Source organism: Sciurus carolinensis, chromosome 7 (genome assembly GCF_902686445.1).
Source record: "Sciurus carolinensis chromosome 7, mSciCar1.2, whole genome shotgun sequence".
In the NCBI taxonomy this organism is placed as follows: Eukaryota; Metazoa; Chordata; class Mammalia; order Rodentia; family Sciuridae; genus Sciurus; species Sciurus carolinensis.
The window spans coordinates 137,778,934-137,795,102 of NC_062219.1; the positions used below are offsets into that span (position 1 = coordinate 137,778,934).

Here is a 16,169-nt window from a genome sequence, read left to right on the forward strand (position 1 = left end):
ATCCATCACCTTCCATACTTATCATTTAGGGTGTGAGCATTTAAAGTCTACTCTTTTAGCAGTTTTGAAATATAAAATACATTATTATTAACTAGTCCACCATTCTGTGCAACAGATCATGAAACTTGTTCTCCTGTCTAACTGAAATGTTATACCCTTTGGCTGATATCTTCGGGGAGTTTTAAAAATATATACAGAAACTTCCTATCCAAGAGCATGTTTGCCTTTTCATTGATTTCTTATGTCTTTCATTAAAATTTAACAGGTGCTATATATATGTTTTGAGTCTTGCTTTATAAAATTTAGTTGATTTTTCAAAGTTTTGGTCACTATTATGCATGAAATACATTTTCTTATTTTTATTTCTAAGTGCTTAGTACCTACAAAGACATAAGCTGATGATTTTTATGCATTTATCCTCTGACTAGTCACTTAGCAAGTCCTATAAATACTGTGCTTTTTCCCTTCGATTTTTTTTTGGGTTTTCCACATACACAATCATAATATTAGCGAAATATGCAGTTTTTTTCTCTTATTTTTCAGTGTTTATAACAGATACTTCTGTATTTTTCATTTTCTAGATTCTTTAAAACAATAAGACAAAAAGGATACTGAGAGGCTTTTCTAATTTGTCAAATTAATTAAATTGTTGACTTTTTTCCACTTAAGTTTTGTTTGGGGTAAATAATCTTCATTTTAATTGAAGAACTTCCTTCTACTTTTGCTTTTCTTAAGCTCTTTGTAAAAATGCCTGCTGAATTTTACCATGTGTCTTTCAAGCACTATTGATTGCCAAATTTTGTTCTTTAATTCGTGTATAGGATTATTGGGACAGATTTCCTTCTGTTAAACCACCCTTACTTTTCTGTGCACGTTTCCCTGTTTTGCAAATTCCTAGAGAAATGTTTACCAAAATCTGTTAAATGTTAATAGGTATAACTTAATAAAAGGACGCCATGATCAAATTAATTTGAAAGTCACTGGACCAAACAAAGTTAAACGTTACTTCCCAGAACCTTTGATGCTAATGAGCACTGTCAATCTTCAAGAGGAGATTGGAGCCCAGAGTGTTTTCATGAACTTTATTGGACAATCCAGTTTTCACGGACCATCCCATGAGACTAGATGAGCTCGGAACACACCTTGGGAAATGCATATGTGGGCAACATGTGTTAAGATGGTCAAATATTTTTAGCACGCGAGACCCAACATGGCAATAAATAAAACATCATGACTATCCGATGTCAAAACCCATTTGTTTGGAGAAAAATAGTTTTGCTAATTAACATTTTATGCCAATTGAATCTACTTTTATTTATGCTAGTTTTCTACTAGTGTAGGCCCAAATTGTTGATGTTTGGCATAATGTGGACCTGTCTTAGAACTGAGGGAGATCCAGGGGCTAGATGTGATCTCAGTATCAACCATTGTTAAATACGATGCTAAGAAATCATGCAATTGTCTCTGTGTCCACCTCTCTCTGCAATTCAGTCACGTTCTCATGACTAGGTCTTGCACATGGTACTCACCAATGACATATTCCACCCTGAATAAATCCCTCCTGGGGTCGTAGGGACGATTGAAGTCGATCTGGACATAGAAAGGCTGACCCCTGCGGACAATCAACTTGTTGTTGTCATACTTGTCAGTGTGGTGATCGATCTTGTTGGTGTCCCATCTCTCCTTGAACAGGTGAACGTCCATGACATTCAGGTAATCTACAAGCAGAAAACCATTAAGTCACTTTGGTTTCGATTCAATCTCAAAAACCAACATTTTTCCCCAAGAAGGAAAGCAGTTCCTTTGAATGAAACTCTGCCCCGGGAGGGGCGTGGAGCCCATCTGAGAGTCAGCCTCTTGTGACAGTCTTGCTTTGGAAGAGGGTTTGTTAAAGCTTTTTCTATCCGTGGTCTCATTTCAGATCACAGGACACTCACTTCAGGAGAGACAGATGCTTAGCTAATAGATCTAGACACAGAGAAGCGAGGGCCAGAGTTCAAGTCTTCAGATTCTCAGTCTCATGCTGATTTGTGTTATGTTAGTCTCTTCCCATCATGACTATGCCTCACTATGTGACACAGCCACTTCAATTTTCCTATCTTTCAAAAGGGAGGAATTGAATCTGACAAAGCCTCAAAGGGACGTTCTAAGGACAAAGTTGGCCATTAATCCAAAATTCTCCTCTTTCCACAGGAAAGGTCAAATGCCCCATCCTTCTGTAATTCTAAAAGTAGACCTGGTCCCTCAAAGGCAGGGAAGAGAGGGAACAGGTCTGGAGAAAGGAAAATAACACTTGTATGTTAAATATGATAGCTTCCATTTACAGCAGAAAGCAGCCTCTCATTTCCTTCTGACCCATCTGGAGGTCAAACCCTGGTCTGTTTGGTGTCAGAATTTCCAGGTTTTTCCTCTCTTTTGAAATCACTAGTATACATGTCAGTTACATGCTTACTAGTCATCTAATTTTGTATGCATTACTTAACCTCATTTCTTCATCATAAAATGAGGACATCAATATTTATTTCAGACACATGTTATGCTTCAATAGGAAACAGGAGCTGACATCTATGAAAGTGACATGAGATGACATGAAATGACATGCATGAAAGGAGTTAGCAGAGTCTGACCCATTGTAGTCATGAATAGAGGTCAGCTTCCCCCTTGCCCTTTTCCCATTCTCTTCTGCAAAGGATCACTCAATGGGAAAGCAATGCTAACTACCTGTTTACACTGTAGTTTAAAAGATTGACTCTGGAGGCTGACTTCCATACGTGCATTTGACATTCCATGGGGTCACTAGGAAGAGAAGGTTGGGTGGGCTGCCCTGGCTTTCTGCCCTCCCTCTCTCTCCCTGACCCTGTCTGCTACACAATTTGCCCTTGTGACTGTAAACATGCTATTCTCTGAGAGCACTGTTTCTGAGCTTATACACATGCTAAGGCATCTCCCTGTAGTAACCCAAAGACTACTTTTATACAGAAGTCTAGGAATGTTGTGCAGGATTTCTGGTCCCCTTGGGTCCCATTCTTTTAGGCAAAACTAAGAAATTGGGCTCTGTTTGTTAGAGGTTGAATTTGGAATGTCCCCTGAAAAGCTCATGTATTGAAAGCATGATCCCCAATGCAGCAAGGTACAGAGGTGGGCTTATAGGAAATGATTAGGGTTCTGACATCATGAGTGGATTAATCCATCTGATGAATTAATTCACTGATAGCTGAAAGAACTAATGGGTGGTAACTACAGGTAGGTGGAGCATGGCATGTTGTAAGGACTATAGCATGTCCGTGGCTTCTCAAACTCTCTCACTCTCTCTTCCTCTCTCCCCTCTCTCTCTCCTTCCTGGCTGCCATAAACTGAACACCTTTCCTTGGTCATGCCCTTCTGCCATGATGTTCTACCTCACTTTAGTACCAGGGTGAAGGAATTGGCCCACCATGGACTGTTACCTCTGAAACCATGAGCCAAGATAATGCAGACTCTTCAAGATCCTCTCTCGTTCTAAAGATGAGGAGTCCTTTGATAAATTCAAAGATCAACCAAACCTGGATTTTCATCTCTAGTCTCAAAATTACTTAGGTAATTTTTAAAATTAGGATATTAAAGCTGAGAACTTCTATGAAGACGCAGTGCTATAGGCTACAGTGGGTCTGGCACTGTGCCTGGCTCATGGTGGGCTCACAGGTGAACTGTTGCTTGTGGAACATGAGCTCTGGCAGAGCCACTTCAGATGGCCTGGTGCTCCACGGGTTACTCTTTACTACAGCATTACAGTAAACGGAAAATGCAGAATGCAGTTTTATTTTTGCCTCATCTCAGAACCCTGTTGCAGTATATGGTCCCCTAAAGGGCACTTTCTTTCTGTTATGTTTAATTTTCTAGACCTTTCTTTTCCAAGCTGCCTTTCTCCTAAGTTTTCTGACTTTATTAAGGTCACAGTCCTGGTGTTAAACCAGTCAAAGAAGGAGCTGGAGAAATATCCATGTCCCAGGTGAAAATGAATTCAGTAATCAACTCCTCTAGTCTTCTTTTTTTAGCACAGTGCTTTTTAATACTTTTTTAATACCTTAAAATATAAGTCCTCAGAAATAGATTTAATCAATTCTTCACTCATCATTACCCATGGAAGAAGTCTATGAATATCACAGCCTTGCAGAGGCACTTTCTGGGCCATCTGGTCAACCTACTATGTACTGCATGAACCATCTCCATGAAGTCCTAGAACTTAACTCCCAGTCTCTGAGTGAATAGTAAACTCTCTCACAGGCTGAACAGTTCATTTTTAAACAAATGTGATTATTTGAAAAATTCTTTTAAGATAAATGGACATCTGTTTCCCTGTAATTTTTCTAATTGTTGATCCTGGTTCTGACTTTGGGTTAAATAGAGAGGAAGTCCCCAATTCATTTCATCTGGCACTCTTTAGGTATTTAGAGATTGCTCTTAGGCTTCCTCTGAGTCTCTGTTTCTTCAGCTGTTTTTTAAGAAATTATTTTCAGAACTTGTACCTATCACTCTATTGTGGAATATACTTCACTTTGTCAATTTCTCTCTGGAGGTGTTTTCCCTAGAACTGAGCACATTACTCTGGCTGTGGTTTTCTCAATAAACTACAATAAGATCATTACATCTTTTCAAATAAATAGTGTATTTCACTGGGTGTGGTGGTGCATGCCTATAATTCCAGCAACTTTGGAGCCTGAGGAAGGAGGATTGAAAGTTCAAGGCCAGCCTCAGCAACCTAGTGAGATTCTAAGCAACTTAGGAAGACCCTGACTCAAAATAAAAAATAAAAATGGTTGGGGATATGATTCAGTAGTTAAGTGCCCCTGGGTTCAATCCTCAGTATCAAATAGAAAGTGTATTTATATTAATTCAGCTCAACATATCATTAGCGTCTTGATCACCCTTACCTTACTGTAGGTCTATATTAAGGATCTGGTGAAGCAAGACCCTTAACAATACTTTCTAATGTCATTTCCCTGAATAGTGAGTTAAATGTCAATACAGATCCCTACAAATCACTAATTCATGCTGCTTTGGGCCATATTTGTTTATGCAATTGTTTTCTTCTTTTAAGCTCAGTTTAAGCTTATGTATGTTCATAGTAAATCCCTTTTTCTTGAATTGGTTCATTGCTCTACGATCTTAAAGTGATTTTAGACCCTAACTGTGCATTCAATACATTTAATATTCTATCTTTCTGCACTCCAGGATTTCTGTAATGTGCTATTTTACGATGTCATCCAAGTCATGGATATGAATATTGACAAGCCAACTGCTTAATAACTACAAGCTAAGAACACCCAGCGGTAGATACTAAAAAGTGAGCCAATGATTATGATGCGGTGGGATAAGTATGCCTTTAAAGGATGGATAAGGTAGTGGGTGGGGTTATTTGGTAGGAGGCCCTAACCAGACTAGGGGATTTAAGGAACTTTTCTGGAGGAAATAAGATGGAAACAGAGGCCAAAAGAGGAGTAGACAATCCACATGGAAAGGAAGACGGAAAACAACACTTCAAGCAGAGAAAAGAGGATGTTTGAAGCTGGAGGCATGGCTACTCAAGAACCTGAGAGATGATTGGTTGGTGGGGTGTAGTGGGTGGAGCCACGTGGAACAGCACACAGGACCTCCCTGCCCCGCAAGGCTTGTAGACCATGTCAAGCGGTTTGGACTTTGCAAACATGATTATATTTACAAATATAAATTTAAATTGCTTCTGGTGACAGTGGAAAAGGGTTTAGATGGTGTCAGTGCTGGAGGCTGGAAGGCCAGCTAGCGGGGTGGGCAGTTCAGTCTGCCTGCAGGCCATGAATGCACTGGCCCTGGAGCACAACAGGGATTTGCCTCCTTGGTTCCTCCCCTCCCCGCATCACAACATGTCCCTGAAAATGAGCATATTACCGTTATGCCTTGACTTCCCAAGCAGCTCTGCCAATAGGAAAAAATAAAGTTGAAGAGGAAGATTCAATTATTTCTTTAGTATCTAGTGCTCATCAGCCTAGTTCTCATTGCAAAAGAAAACCTGGCTTTTCGGTTTTATTCCCCAGGCTAGTGAACATGGTTCATGGCTGGTGAGTCTAGTTAAAGTCAATCTATTCTTGTATAGTGATGTGCTAGTTCTGTGGGATATGGGCTGGTATTGGAAGGCTAAGTTTCCCTGCTTACACTGATTTGGAAAATGCTGGCCTAACCAAAGTTAATCAGGACTCTACTACAGCAGTGATGGGAGACTTTAATATGCTGACATGCACTGCAGAGCTCTGCAGGTGCAGTGGTTTCCACACTCAAATGACCAGGGACAATCTTGTTTGAAGATGAGTCCTGTGCAGAATATGCTTTGGGAGATGCTTTGCTACTTACCAACTATACAACCTCAGGGAAGTTACTTACTCTCTCTCAGCTACTATTTTCTTACTTTAATATAAGAGTGAAGAACCTACCTCCTGGAGTGAATGCTACTTAGTAAATTCTCAATAAATGCTTCATATTACTGTCATAGCTGTTATTATTATGGTTATTATTATGAGAGTTAGAATAGCAACAGTGGATAGGAACCTGTGATTTGAAGTCAGAATGTCTGGGCTCAAATTCTAGCTCTGACACTTACTATCTTTATGACTTCAGACAAGTCATATAAACTTGCTGGGTCTCAGTTTCCTCATCAGCAAAATAGAGTTGGTATGGGGATTAATCTCTGAGTTTAGCAAATGCTCAACAACTGATAACAATAAATAATAATAATAGCCCTGGGCTTTTGGGCTGATTCTCAGAGTCAATGAGTTAAGAAGGCAGGTATCTCAGAGGAGTGGTGAAAGGCTGGAATCTGAGCAAGGAAAGTCACTCCAGTAAAGAATGCACACTGGGAAGCTTTCTAGAACCTTCCTTTCAGCCTTCCTGAACACATGACCTTTTTCATTCCCTGTCTTCTGAGCAGACACACTTGCTTGTTTTCCTTTCCTGAATTTCTGCTGGTGGATAAAAGCCTTTTCTCCTTTCCATTCTTAGAATACATTCCTCTGGAATTTTCAAAAAATGCACAGATTACCATTAACAACTGTGTATGGCCTTTATAAAAATGGCGTCACCATGGGGCTGTAAACTCATTGAAGACTGGACCATGTCTCAGTCTAATAGTCAGCATGCCTGGGGCAATGTGCAAAAAGTCCACAACAAATATGCCCCTTTTCACGAAAGCCTATATTGAACCTGAAAATTTGGAGCTTAGAACAGATTGTTTACTTTAAAATGGATTTTTCCACTTACCATAGGTGTATCCATCACATTTCATTTATCAGACAATTTCATCCTCAAAATTTCCAAGATTCAGGGCTACCCACGTATATGGTTGGAGATAGTGATGGGAGACTTTGTAACTCAGGCCTCCAAGATGAGAAGTTTTGTAACACATTGGAATAAGCAGTCTTCAAACTGCTTATGACAAAGGGTAAGCAAAACAGAATGGTGATGAATTCATCTGAGTACAGAAAGCCTAAGCTGAAAGAAAATCTATGTGGTTCCAGTGTTTTTCATAGGGAAAACATTTAGAATTTGTTTAAAAAATAATATAGTCTGTATTGTTATGTTCTTGCCTAGGAATGGAGTTTTCCAAAATTTATTTTCTAAGTGATCTTTTCATTTTCTATTGCACTACAATTCCAACAAGGCATTTAAAAATTGAAACTTGAAAAAAAAGACTTAAAAATAAACTTGGCCGGGCACCGTGGCACCGCAGGCCTATAATGCCAGCTGCTGGGAGGCTGAGACAGGAGGATCGCAAACAAGTTCAAAGCTAGCCTCAGCAAAGGCGAAGCACTAAGCAACTAAGCAACTCGCTGAGACCTTCCTCTAAATAAAATACAAAAGATAGGGCTGGGGATATGGCTCAGTAGTTGAATGTCCCTGAGTTCAATCCTCAGTACGAAAAAAAAAAATTTTTTTTAAATATTTGACTCAGATATGGAAGACTAAAAGCTACACTGAGAGGTCAAGGTTTAAAGAAATCATGTTCTAATCTGCGGTCAAATGTATAGGATATACAGAAGGGTCACAGCATGGTGTATACTGTAGAGAGGTATTATGGTTTAGATATGGTGGCTTCCAAAAGCTCACATGTGAGACAAAGCACGAAGGTCTGCAGGAGAAGTGATTGGGGTATAACCTTAACTTAATTAGTGAATTAATCCCCCCAGATAGGGTTAACTGAATGGTAACCGGAGCGGGTGTGGCTGGAGGAAGTGGTTCATTGGAGGATGTGGCTATGGGATATATATATATATTTTTTAATTAGTTATACATGACAGTGGAATGCATTTTGACACATCATACATAAATGGAATATAACTTCTCATTCTTCTGGTTGTGCATGTTACGGAATCACACTGGTCATGTAATCATATATGTATATAAGGTCATAATGTCCGATTCATTCTACTATCCTTCCTACTCCTGTACCCCTTCCCTCCTTTCACTGGAGAGTGGAGTCTTTCTCTGCTTCCTGATCACCATGTAAGTTGCTTCCCTTCACTACACTCTGTCACCATGATGTTCAGCCTCATCTTGACTCCAAAGAATGGAGGTAGCCTTCTATGGACTAAGACCTCTAAAACTGTGAGCCCCTAAATAAACCTTTCCTCCTTTACAATTGTGCTGGTTAGGTCTTTTAGTTACAGTGATGAAATGGCTGACTAATCCTCACTTCAATGGAATGTACTAGTAGGTCAATGGATCTATTAGTTGTGTTAGTTTTTCATTACTATAAATACTTAAAGCAGTGTGCTTACAAACAAAAGAAGTGTTTATAAACAAATAAACAGAATATGAAGTGTACAGTTTGGGAGGCTAAAAGTCCAAACCATGGTGCTGGTAGCGGTGAGGGCCCCGTGGCTGCATCGCCTCATGGCACATGGCTTCAAAATGGCAGGAGTGAGTGGAAGAGGGAGAGATCACAGCACCAGACAGGAAAGGAAGCCAGAGAGTGATTCAGAGGTCAGGCTCAAGCTTTTACAACAACCGCCTTCCCTGAGAACTGACTCAGGGGCCCCACAAGAACTACCTTAATGGCTTCTGAGGGTGGTGCTCCCAATGACCTAAAGATCTCCTACTAGGCCCCACTTTTTAAAGGTCCCACCAAAAGAAAGAGGTGAGGACCCCAATATCACTGATTAGAGAACATCTCTTTCATTGCTCATGAATAGCCACCCATCGATCAAGACAAGAACAGCATTTGGTTCTTTTCATATTCCAATAATAACAAGAACTCTGCAGATGGGTGTCATAAAACACGAACATAGATATAAAAATATCACAGTGCATTCAATGGTCTGTTTTGTCAACGAGTGCCCCTTCCCGGGTCGTGGGTATTCAGCAAACATTTGTTAAGGGCATATTGATTTTTGCTGTGTTTTTTGTCTTAACTAGATGTTACTTAGATGGAAAGAGCCTTCTTGTCCTTCAGGCTCCATTCCCCACAAACAGGAAATGATTTTGCATCTCCCTGTCCAAGCCCAGTTCCTGACAAAATAGAGCAGCTCATTGCTAAGTCCAAAAGATATTACTGCTGGAAACTTGGCAGCTTGCTCTCTCCAAGTGACAGCTTTCAAAAAAGTCTACCTAACACAATTTAGCCTAATTCCAAACACATCAGAAAACGGACTGTTGAAGGAAAAAAAAAAAATCTCTCCTCAGGAACTAGTTGCCTCTCTGTCCTCCTACTCTTTCTCTAAAATGAAAAAAATGGATTATATTCTCCCTAGGTTGTAAAAATATTCTTCTGAGAATGATTGTACCTGTCACAGATGGAATCTTGAAATAAGTAAAATGTTTAGGTTCATATTCTAGGAATTCCCTGGTGAACTGAATTCTCTATGCAATCTTTGGTAATGTTGTTACTAACCTATAGGCATAAATGCTATTCATGAAGAAGTAGGTCTCTTTGTGGTGAAGAGAACAATAGGAAAAAGGCCTCTTGCATTTCTTTGGGATATGTGAAATTTTAAACTATCCTATTTAGATTGACTTCAGACATTTTCTTCAGCAACTAATATTTAAAATAGTTGATATTAAGATGCCCTGTATCCTAAAATGTTGAAGACATGCTCAACTTCCTAGAAGGAGATAGACCAGGAGAAATGGGACTCACACATTCTCTGGGGGATAGAATCCCTCTCCTGTAGTCTGGAGTATCTCTATCTATTTTGTCCTAACCACTACAATTATTTTTATAAAATGTAATTCTGCTATTTGGAAACTTTTGCAAGGGTCCCATTATCTGCATGATGAAAGGCAAGGTCTTCAACACCTATTTTAGTGTGATCCTTGCCACCTCTTCTATGGCTCTTCTCTATTCTCCTCCAATCACCCCTCACTTCTTGGCATATGCTGTTCCCTCGGCTGAAGATGCCCTTCCATGCACTTGTCTGGAACATTCCAATTCGTCTTCTAAGTCCACGTTCAGTATCCTGTCATCAGGAAGCCTTCCTTACCACTCTTTCACACACACACACACACACACACACACACACACACACACCACACCCCTTTTGATTATTTCACAGCAATTTTCATAAATCTCACTTATACTAGTTATTACCCTGAAAGGCGATGCTCTTTTCTTGTGTATTTCATTTGTGAGACTGAGAGCTGCTGGAGGTTAGCAACTGACTTAGTCACTTTGTGTCCCTGGAGGGAGGCTGGAACTGCTCCTGACACATATGTGGCAACCAGTACTGAGTGAAAGGCTGACCTGGTACTCTTTTCTAAATCGCACATTAAATGCTTCTCTTATTCCTTCAATAACCTTGAATCCAGAGAGTTTACTCCCACCCCACAGAGACTGACTGTTAGCTGGGTAGTTGGTTGATTTGGTTCTGACCGAGTGATGGGAAGGAGAAGATTCTCAGAGAAGCCAAAAGTCCATTGAACTGGAAATTACCAGACCTACTTACATTTTTCACAGAACCACTTTGGCTTTCAAATTTGATTTCAATGCATTAGACTTACCAAATAAATATTCTAATTCCTGCTGCAAGTCATCACCTATTGCTAATGGCACAGAGTCAAACCAGCCCAAGAATATAAGGTGTCCTGGAACATAACATTTCCAGCCACACAAACTTTGAGAACAGGAAGGTTTTACAGAAATATAATATATATTATGTGATAAAGCACCCTGAGGTTCAATCCCCAGCACCAAACAACAACAAGAAAAACGATCCCTGATACCATTTGAGGACGTCATGTCAGACACTACCACTGACTGGCTAGTCCTACCTCTGACATCCCATCTTCACTTCAAATATTTCAGTTTTTCTTAGATATTATGATGTGTGTTGGAGGAAGCTTTTGTGAGTTCAAATATTTTGATATAGATTTTACTTTACTAAAATACTCCCCCTTGTTTAGAGGTAGGAGAGTGCTACATTGCCCAGGTCAACCTTGAACTCCTGGTATCAAGTGATCCTCTTGCCTCAGTATTGTTGCTGCCACTCTACTAAAATAATTTCTAACCAAATATTCACAGCCATGACTGAACGGTATTGTACACATCCATGTATATTACATACACCATATGCAGCAATGATAGGGATATATCGCTACAGGATTCAACAAAAGGAAAAAGTTGACATTTTCCTCTTTTTGCCTCTCTGAACTTCTTGATCAATTCCTCAAGAGCAGCTTGCAAAAGGGAAGAGCCATCAGTAAAAGAAGGAGGAGGAGGAGGAGGAAGAGGGGGAGGAAGAGGAGGAGGAGGGAAGAGGAAGAGGAAGGAGAGGAAGAAGAAGAAGAGGAAGAAGGAGGAGAAGGGGGAAGGAAGAGGAAGGAAATAAGGGGAAGGGGAAGGGTAAGAAGGAGAAGGATGTAATAATAGCAGTGTTTGGCTCAGGACTTTTGTGTTCTAGAGCCAGACAACTTGGGAGTGAACAGTGCTCTTGGAGGCCACTAGTGGCCACCGAGTGAACTGCAGTAAGGTGGCATCAAACAAAACAACAAATGGTTGATTTTGCCTTCCTAGCATTAAACTCTGAGAACAGGAAGGCTTTACAGAAATATAATATATATTATATGTGATAAAGCACCTCCTTGTACTACTCATTTGGGACTCGGAAGCCATGATTCCTACGCTCAGAGGAATCAGCTGCAAGTTCTTAATAGCATGCAGTGCTTAGTTTACCTGTGTGAAAAAATATTAAATGAATGCCTGTTTTTGAAGTCTAGAACCTGTCATTAAAAATAAGATGACAATGATGCTAAGGATGATGGGTCATTCGATATGCAAGTGACTGTGTTCATCCACTCAGATCATTTACAGTCACTGACTCTCATGTCCTTCTGTCAAGATCTCTATGACTCTCCCAGGGTGTCGCCTGGGTTGTGGACACACAACTGCCAAGTAAATATTGCCAAGTAAATATTTTTGTTTCAAAATAATGTGTCAAGCTATCTGCAACCCCTACCTCCCAACACAAACAAACAAAGACAATTATGCCAGGTTTTTAAAAAATTGATAACCTGAACCAGGTTATCAGACAGTTTTGGTGCCTTATTGGCAACATTTTGTTCAGATTTCATATTTACAAAGTTTTGTATATTCCCTGTAGGATCAAGTATTCACTGCATACTTGATCTGTGATCTTCTGATCTTGTAGGGGTATGATCATTTCCATGTTCCAAATCAATAAACATGTATTGGTTATGTGCTGTAGGTTGGACCAACTACAGGCACTATCTGTCTGATCCTCAGGACAACCTGTAAAGTGGGTATTGCTTCCATTTTGCTGATGGGTAAACTGAGACCATGGCACAAGAAGACTTGCCCTGGGTTCTGGAGCTGGAATCTGGGTTCTGTGCCTCCTGCACCACTGGGATCTTTGCTCCCCTGCACTATCTATGGAAGGATCACATTTCTCTTCACCAATCTTGGTAAGGATGGTGGCACCCCTTGCTCTTTCTGTTCCTACTGCCACTTCTTCTAGTGCTGGGGACCCCGTTTTGCTAGAAAACTGAATACTCCAAGGTGACCTCCTTGATAGTTCGATGTCTGCTTTCCAATTTTATTTCAGTTCTTAAAAAGAAAAAAGACTTCTGCTCTGGGCAGTGAAGGAGCGAACTGATGTTCACTGCTTGCTTTGGATCTGCTTCCAAACAACCTACGTCACGGGAGTTGAGATAAATTGATTAACATGTCCTTTTCCACCTTGGTTCTGTGGCTCTAATGGTGAGGATTTAGAGTGTGGCCCTAACTGGGAGAGTTAGTTCCAAATGAATTTATCTTGCCCCATCCCACCAACTGTCTTTTGTGTTCATTTGAAGATGTCCTTGTACTTTGTGTGTCCCTGACCCAAACTTGGAGGGTACCTGCTGAATACCTTCCTGTTTACACAGTTGGATAGCAAAGTGTCTAAACATGACAGTGCCAGAATCCAACTTGTCTGCAAGGTCTGAACAGTTTGCTCACTTGCTAGATTTGTAAGTGACCAACACTATCCTTTTTCTCTGCTACCAGAAGCTCTGCAGCCACCTGGATTTTCACACATACAGCCACAGAGTGACTGTGCTCACCGACCCCAGCAAGAGGGTGTTTATCCACCAATGAGATGCAGCACAGAGAGCCCTAAAGAGAAAAATTGGATTTGGGTGCATAAATGCTACTGCAAAAAGTGCCTCCAGCTAGATGCCATTCAGGGACATGAGTCTGAACGTCCCTGCAGTGGCCCCAGGGAATGGCGCCTGCATCGCCCAGCAAGCATTGGAACCTGGGCCCGTCACAGCTGACAGGGCTGAGAGGAGGTCAGCCGGTGGCTGCTATACCCAGAGCAGGTCCCATGGGATTAGGAGGAGGCAAGAGGCAGGGGAAACAGTTTGCCTTGCCTGCTCTAGAGACAAATAGAGGGCTTCCATCTCTATTACTGTCAGACTCTGGCACCTCTCGCCAGCTCTGAAATTCACAGCAATAGATGGGGAAGGGAGGAGGGAGATAGAAGGAGGCACAAGCCAGACGATCAAACACAGAGACAATATTTTGGAAGTGGAATCTTCCAGTGAGTATTCTCAAAAGCATAGAACAGTGTGACTGGAAGGGACCGCCATGAATTCAGCACTTTTGTTTTGCAGAGGAAATAGTTGGAAAGTAGAAAGACAAAGAGACTTCCCTGAGGTTACAAGGTCATTAAGTGGCAAACTGGGCAGAGGAGCTGGGTCTCTGGTGCTTTTCCCACTCAGAAGAGGATTCCGGAGTCCCTTCTTGCAGATACCCGCAGGGAGGCTCCTTTGGTGGAGCTCAGCTGAGACAGAGGATGCTCACCTAGCACCCACAGGGGAGTGGGGCCAGTCTCAGCTCTGCTGGGTGCAATGGCTTGTTCCTACCTTGTAGGTTGACGCCCCGGGGCACCAGGCCCCGCAGCTCCTCTGTGGGGAGGTCATCTTCTGCTGCATTGGAGTTGTTGGGTGGGATTGCTCTCCTGCCCCCAAAGGTGGTTCTGGAAGTGTCTGACATTCTCAGCTTTGCAAGGTCCTTGGGAGAAGAGGGGGAGACCACAGAAAGAGGAATGTGAAATGAGTTCCATTTGACACAAGGATTCCAAAATAGAGAAACAGACGTGTCTGTGTGTGATAGCACTTGAGCAACACATTTTGAGTTTCGCATAAATAAAAACTCAGAAGTGGCAGCAAGGATTAGCCTAATGATGGAGCATAGTCCCCAAGGATCTCGGGGGAGATTTCATGTTTGTCAAAACATATGGAAAGCAGGAGAAACGGGGTTGATTGGAGGATGTGAAACATTTTAAACATTTTAGAAAGAAGGGTTTTCCTTTCCCCAGGAACCCAGAAGCCGACACCTTTGTAAAAAACATGTACCTATGCCCACCTTATGTATATTTATAAGAATAAATTCATACAACTGTTTCCAGGTAAGTGTTTTCCTCCAAAGCATTCCCACTTGCAGTTTAATTCAATCAATATTGATTGAGAGCCTACTGTGAGCCAGGCTGTGTCCTAGGTACTTGGGATAGACATGTCAGAGAGAAGACCAGAATTTCTGCCCTGGGAGCTTGCAGTATGGTGGGGTTAGGGAGGAGCTGGACAGGAGTCCTAAATAAGCTGGGTGTGAGGGTAGGTGGAAGTGCTTTGGAAACAAGACCACATGTGGGTGGACGAGGAGATGGGAGGTTAGAGGGAGGCCCACCGTAATGGGGAGTAGAGCTATAGATAGCCTGTTCTCTGAGGCTTGGTCAGTGGCGCTAACATCGACCTTGCTCCAGGCCTGCTTCCCCTTCCCTTGGAGTCTGTGGGCCAACAGCCAGCCTAAACACCACACACCTTAGCTCAGTGACCAATAAGCACTTGTTGACCAACTGACCAAATGAAGGGGACTTTGTTTCTGAACCTGGATCACCTGGATCACCCAGTCATAACACCTGGCAACTTGGCTGTTTTCAAAAACCAGGCACACCCTCAAGAGATGAGGAGTTGCCATGGTAGAGTCAATTAGATTAGACAGTTTGGGAACCGTGGAGCAATACAGTCAGGAGGCTGAGGACCCCAGAACCATTGCCACGGTATTTGGTCTTGGAAGAAGACAGGAGTGCTTGGAAGGATGAGGTCCAAATAGGTATCCATAAATGTCTATAAACAGACTGACACACAGTCTGCTGGGCTGGGGGGAGGGAAGGAGTGGGGAGAGGGAAACAGGTTTGATGATGGAGAGAGTGCAGGAAAAAGCAGTCCCCTGTGAAGAACAGCAAAGGCAAGGGCAGGACCGCTCTGGGGGCACCTTTGGGGGACAACAGTGTGCAGCAGTGCAGCGGACTGTCAGGAGAGAGAGCAGTTAAAGCAGAGAACTTGTCAGGCGCAGTGGCACAGGCCTCTAATACCAGCAGCTGGGGAGGCTGAGGCAGAAGGATTGCAAGTTCCAAGACAGTCTTGGCAACTTAGTGAGGCCCTAAGCAACTTAGTGAGAGCCTGTCTCAATAAAATAAAATAAAATAAAATAAAATAAAATGGGCGGGGAATGTGACTCAGAGGCTAAGTACCCCTGTGTTCAATCCATGGTTCTAAATAAATAAATAAGCAGAGAACTGAGGTACCCCAAGGTCATTCTGGGTGGGTCTGGGGAAACCATGTGGTTCAAGTTCAACCCCTGCATAGAGGCGGGGAAGGTGATGTGCAGG

General features: G+C 41.8%; 1 protein-coding gene across 2 annotated transcripts in view; it reads right to left on the reverse strand.

Annotated features, from left to right (window-relative positions):
- Positions 1-16,169, reverse strand: part of F13a1 (coagulation factor XIII A chain) — a 176,579-nt gene that overhangs the window by 159,970 nt on the left and 440 nt on the right. For both annotated transcript variants that reach the window (XM_047559683.1, XM_047559684.1), the window contains exons 2-3: positions 14,365-14,512; positions 1,530-1,718 (exon numbers count right to left, since the gene is read on the reverse strand). In XM_047559683.1, coding sequence (XP_047415639.1) covers positions 1,530-1,718; positions 14,365-14,494 — 319 coding nt within the window. In that variant the 5' untranslated portion in view covers positions 14,495-14,512. The remainder of the gene's footprint in view (positions 1-1,529; positions 1,719-14,364; positions 14,513-16,169) is intronic.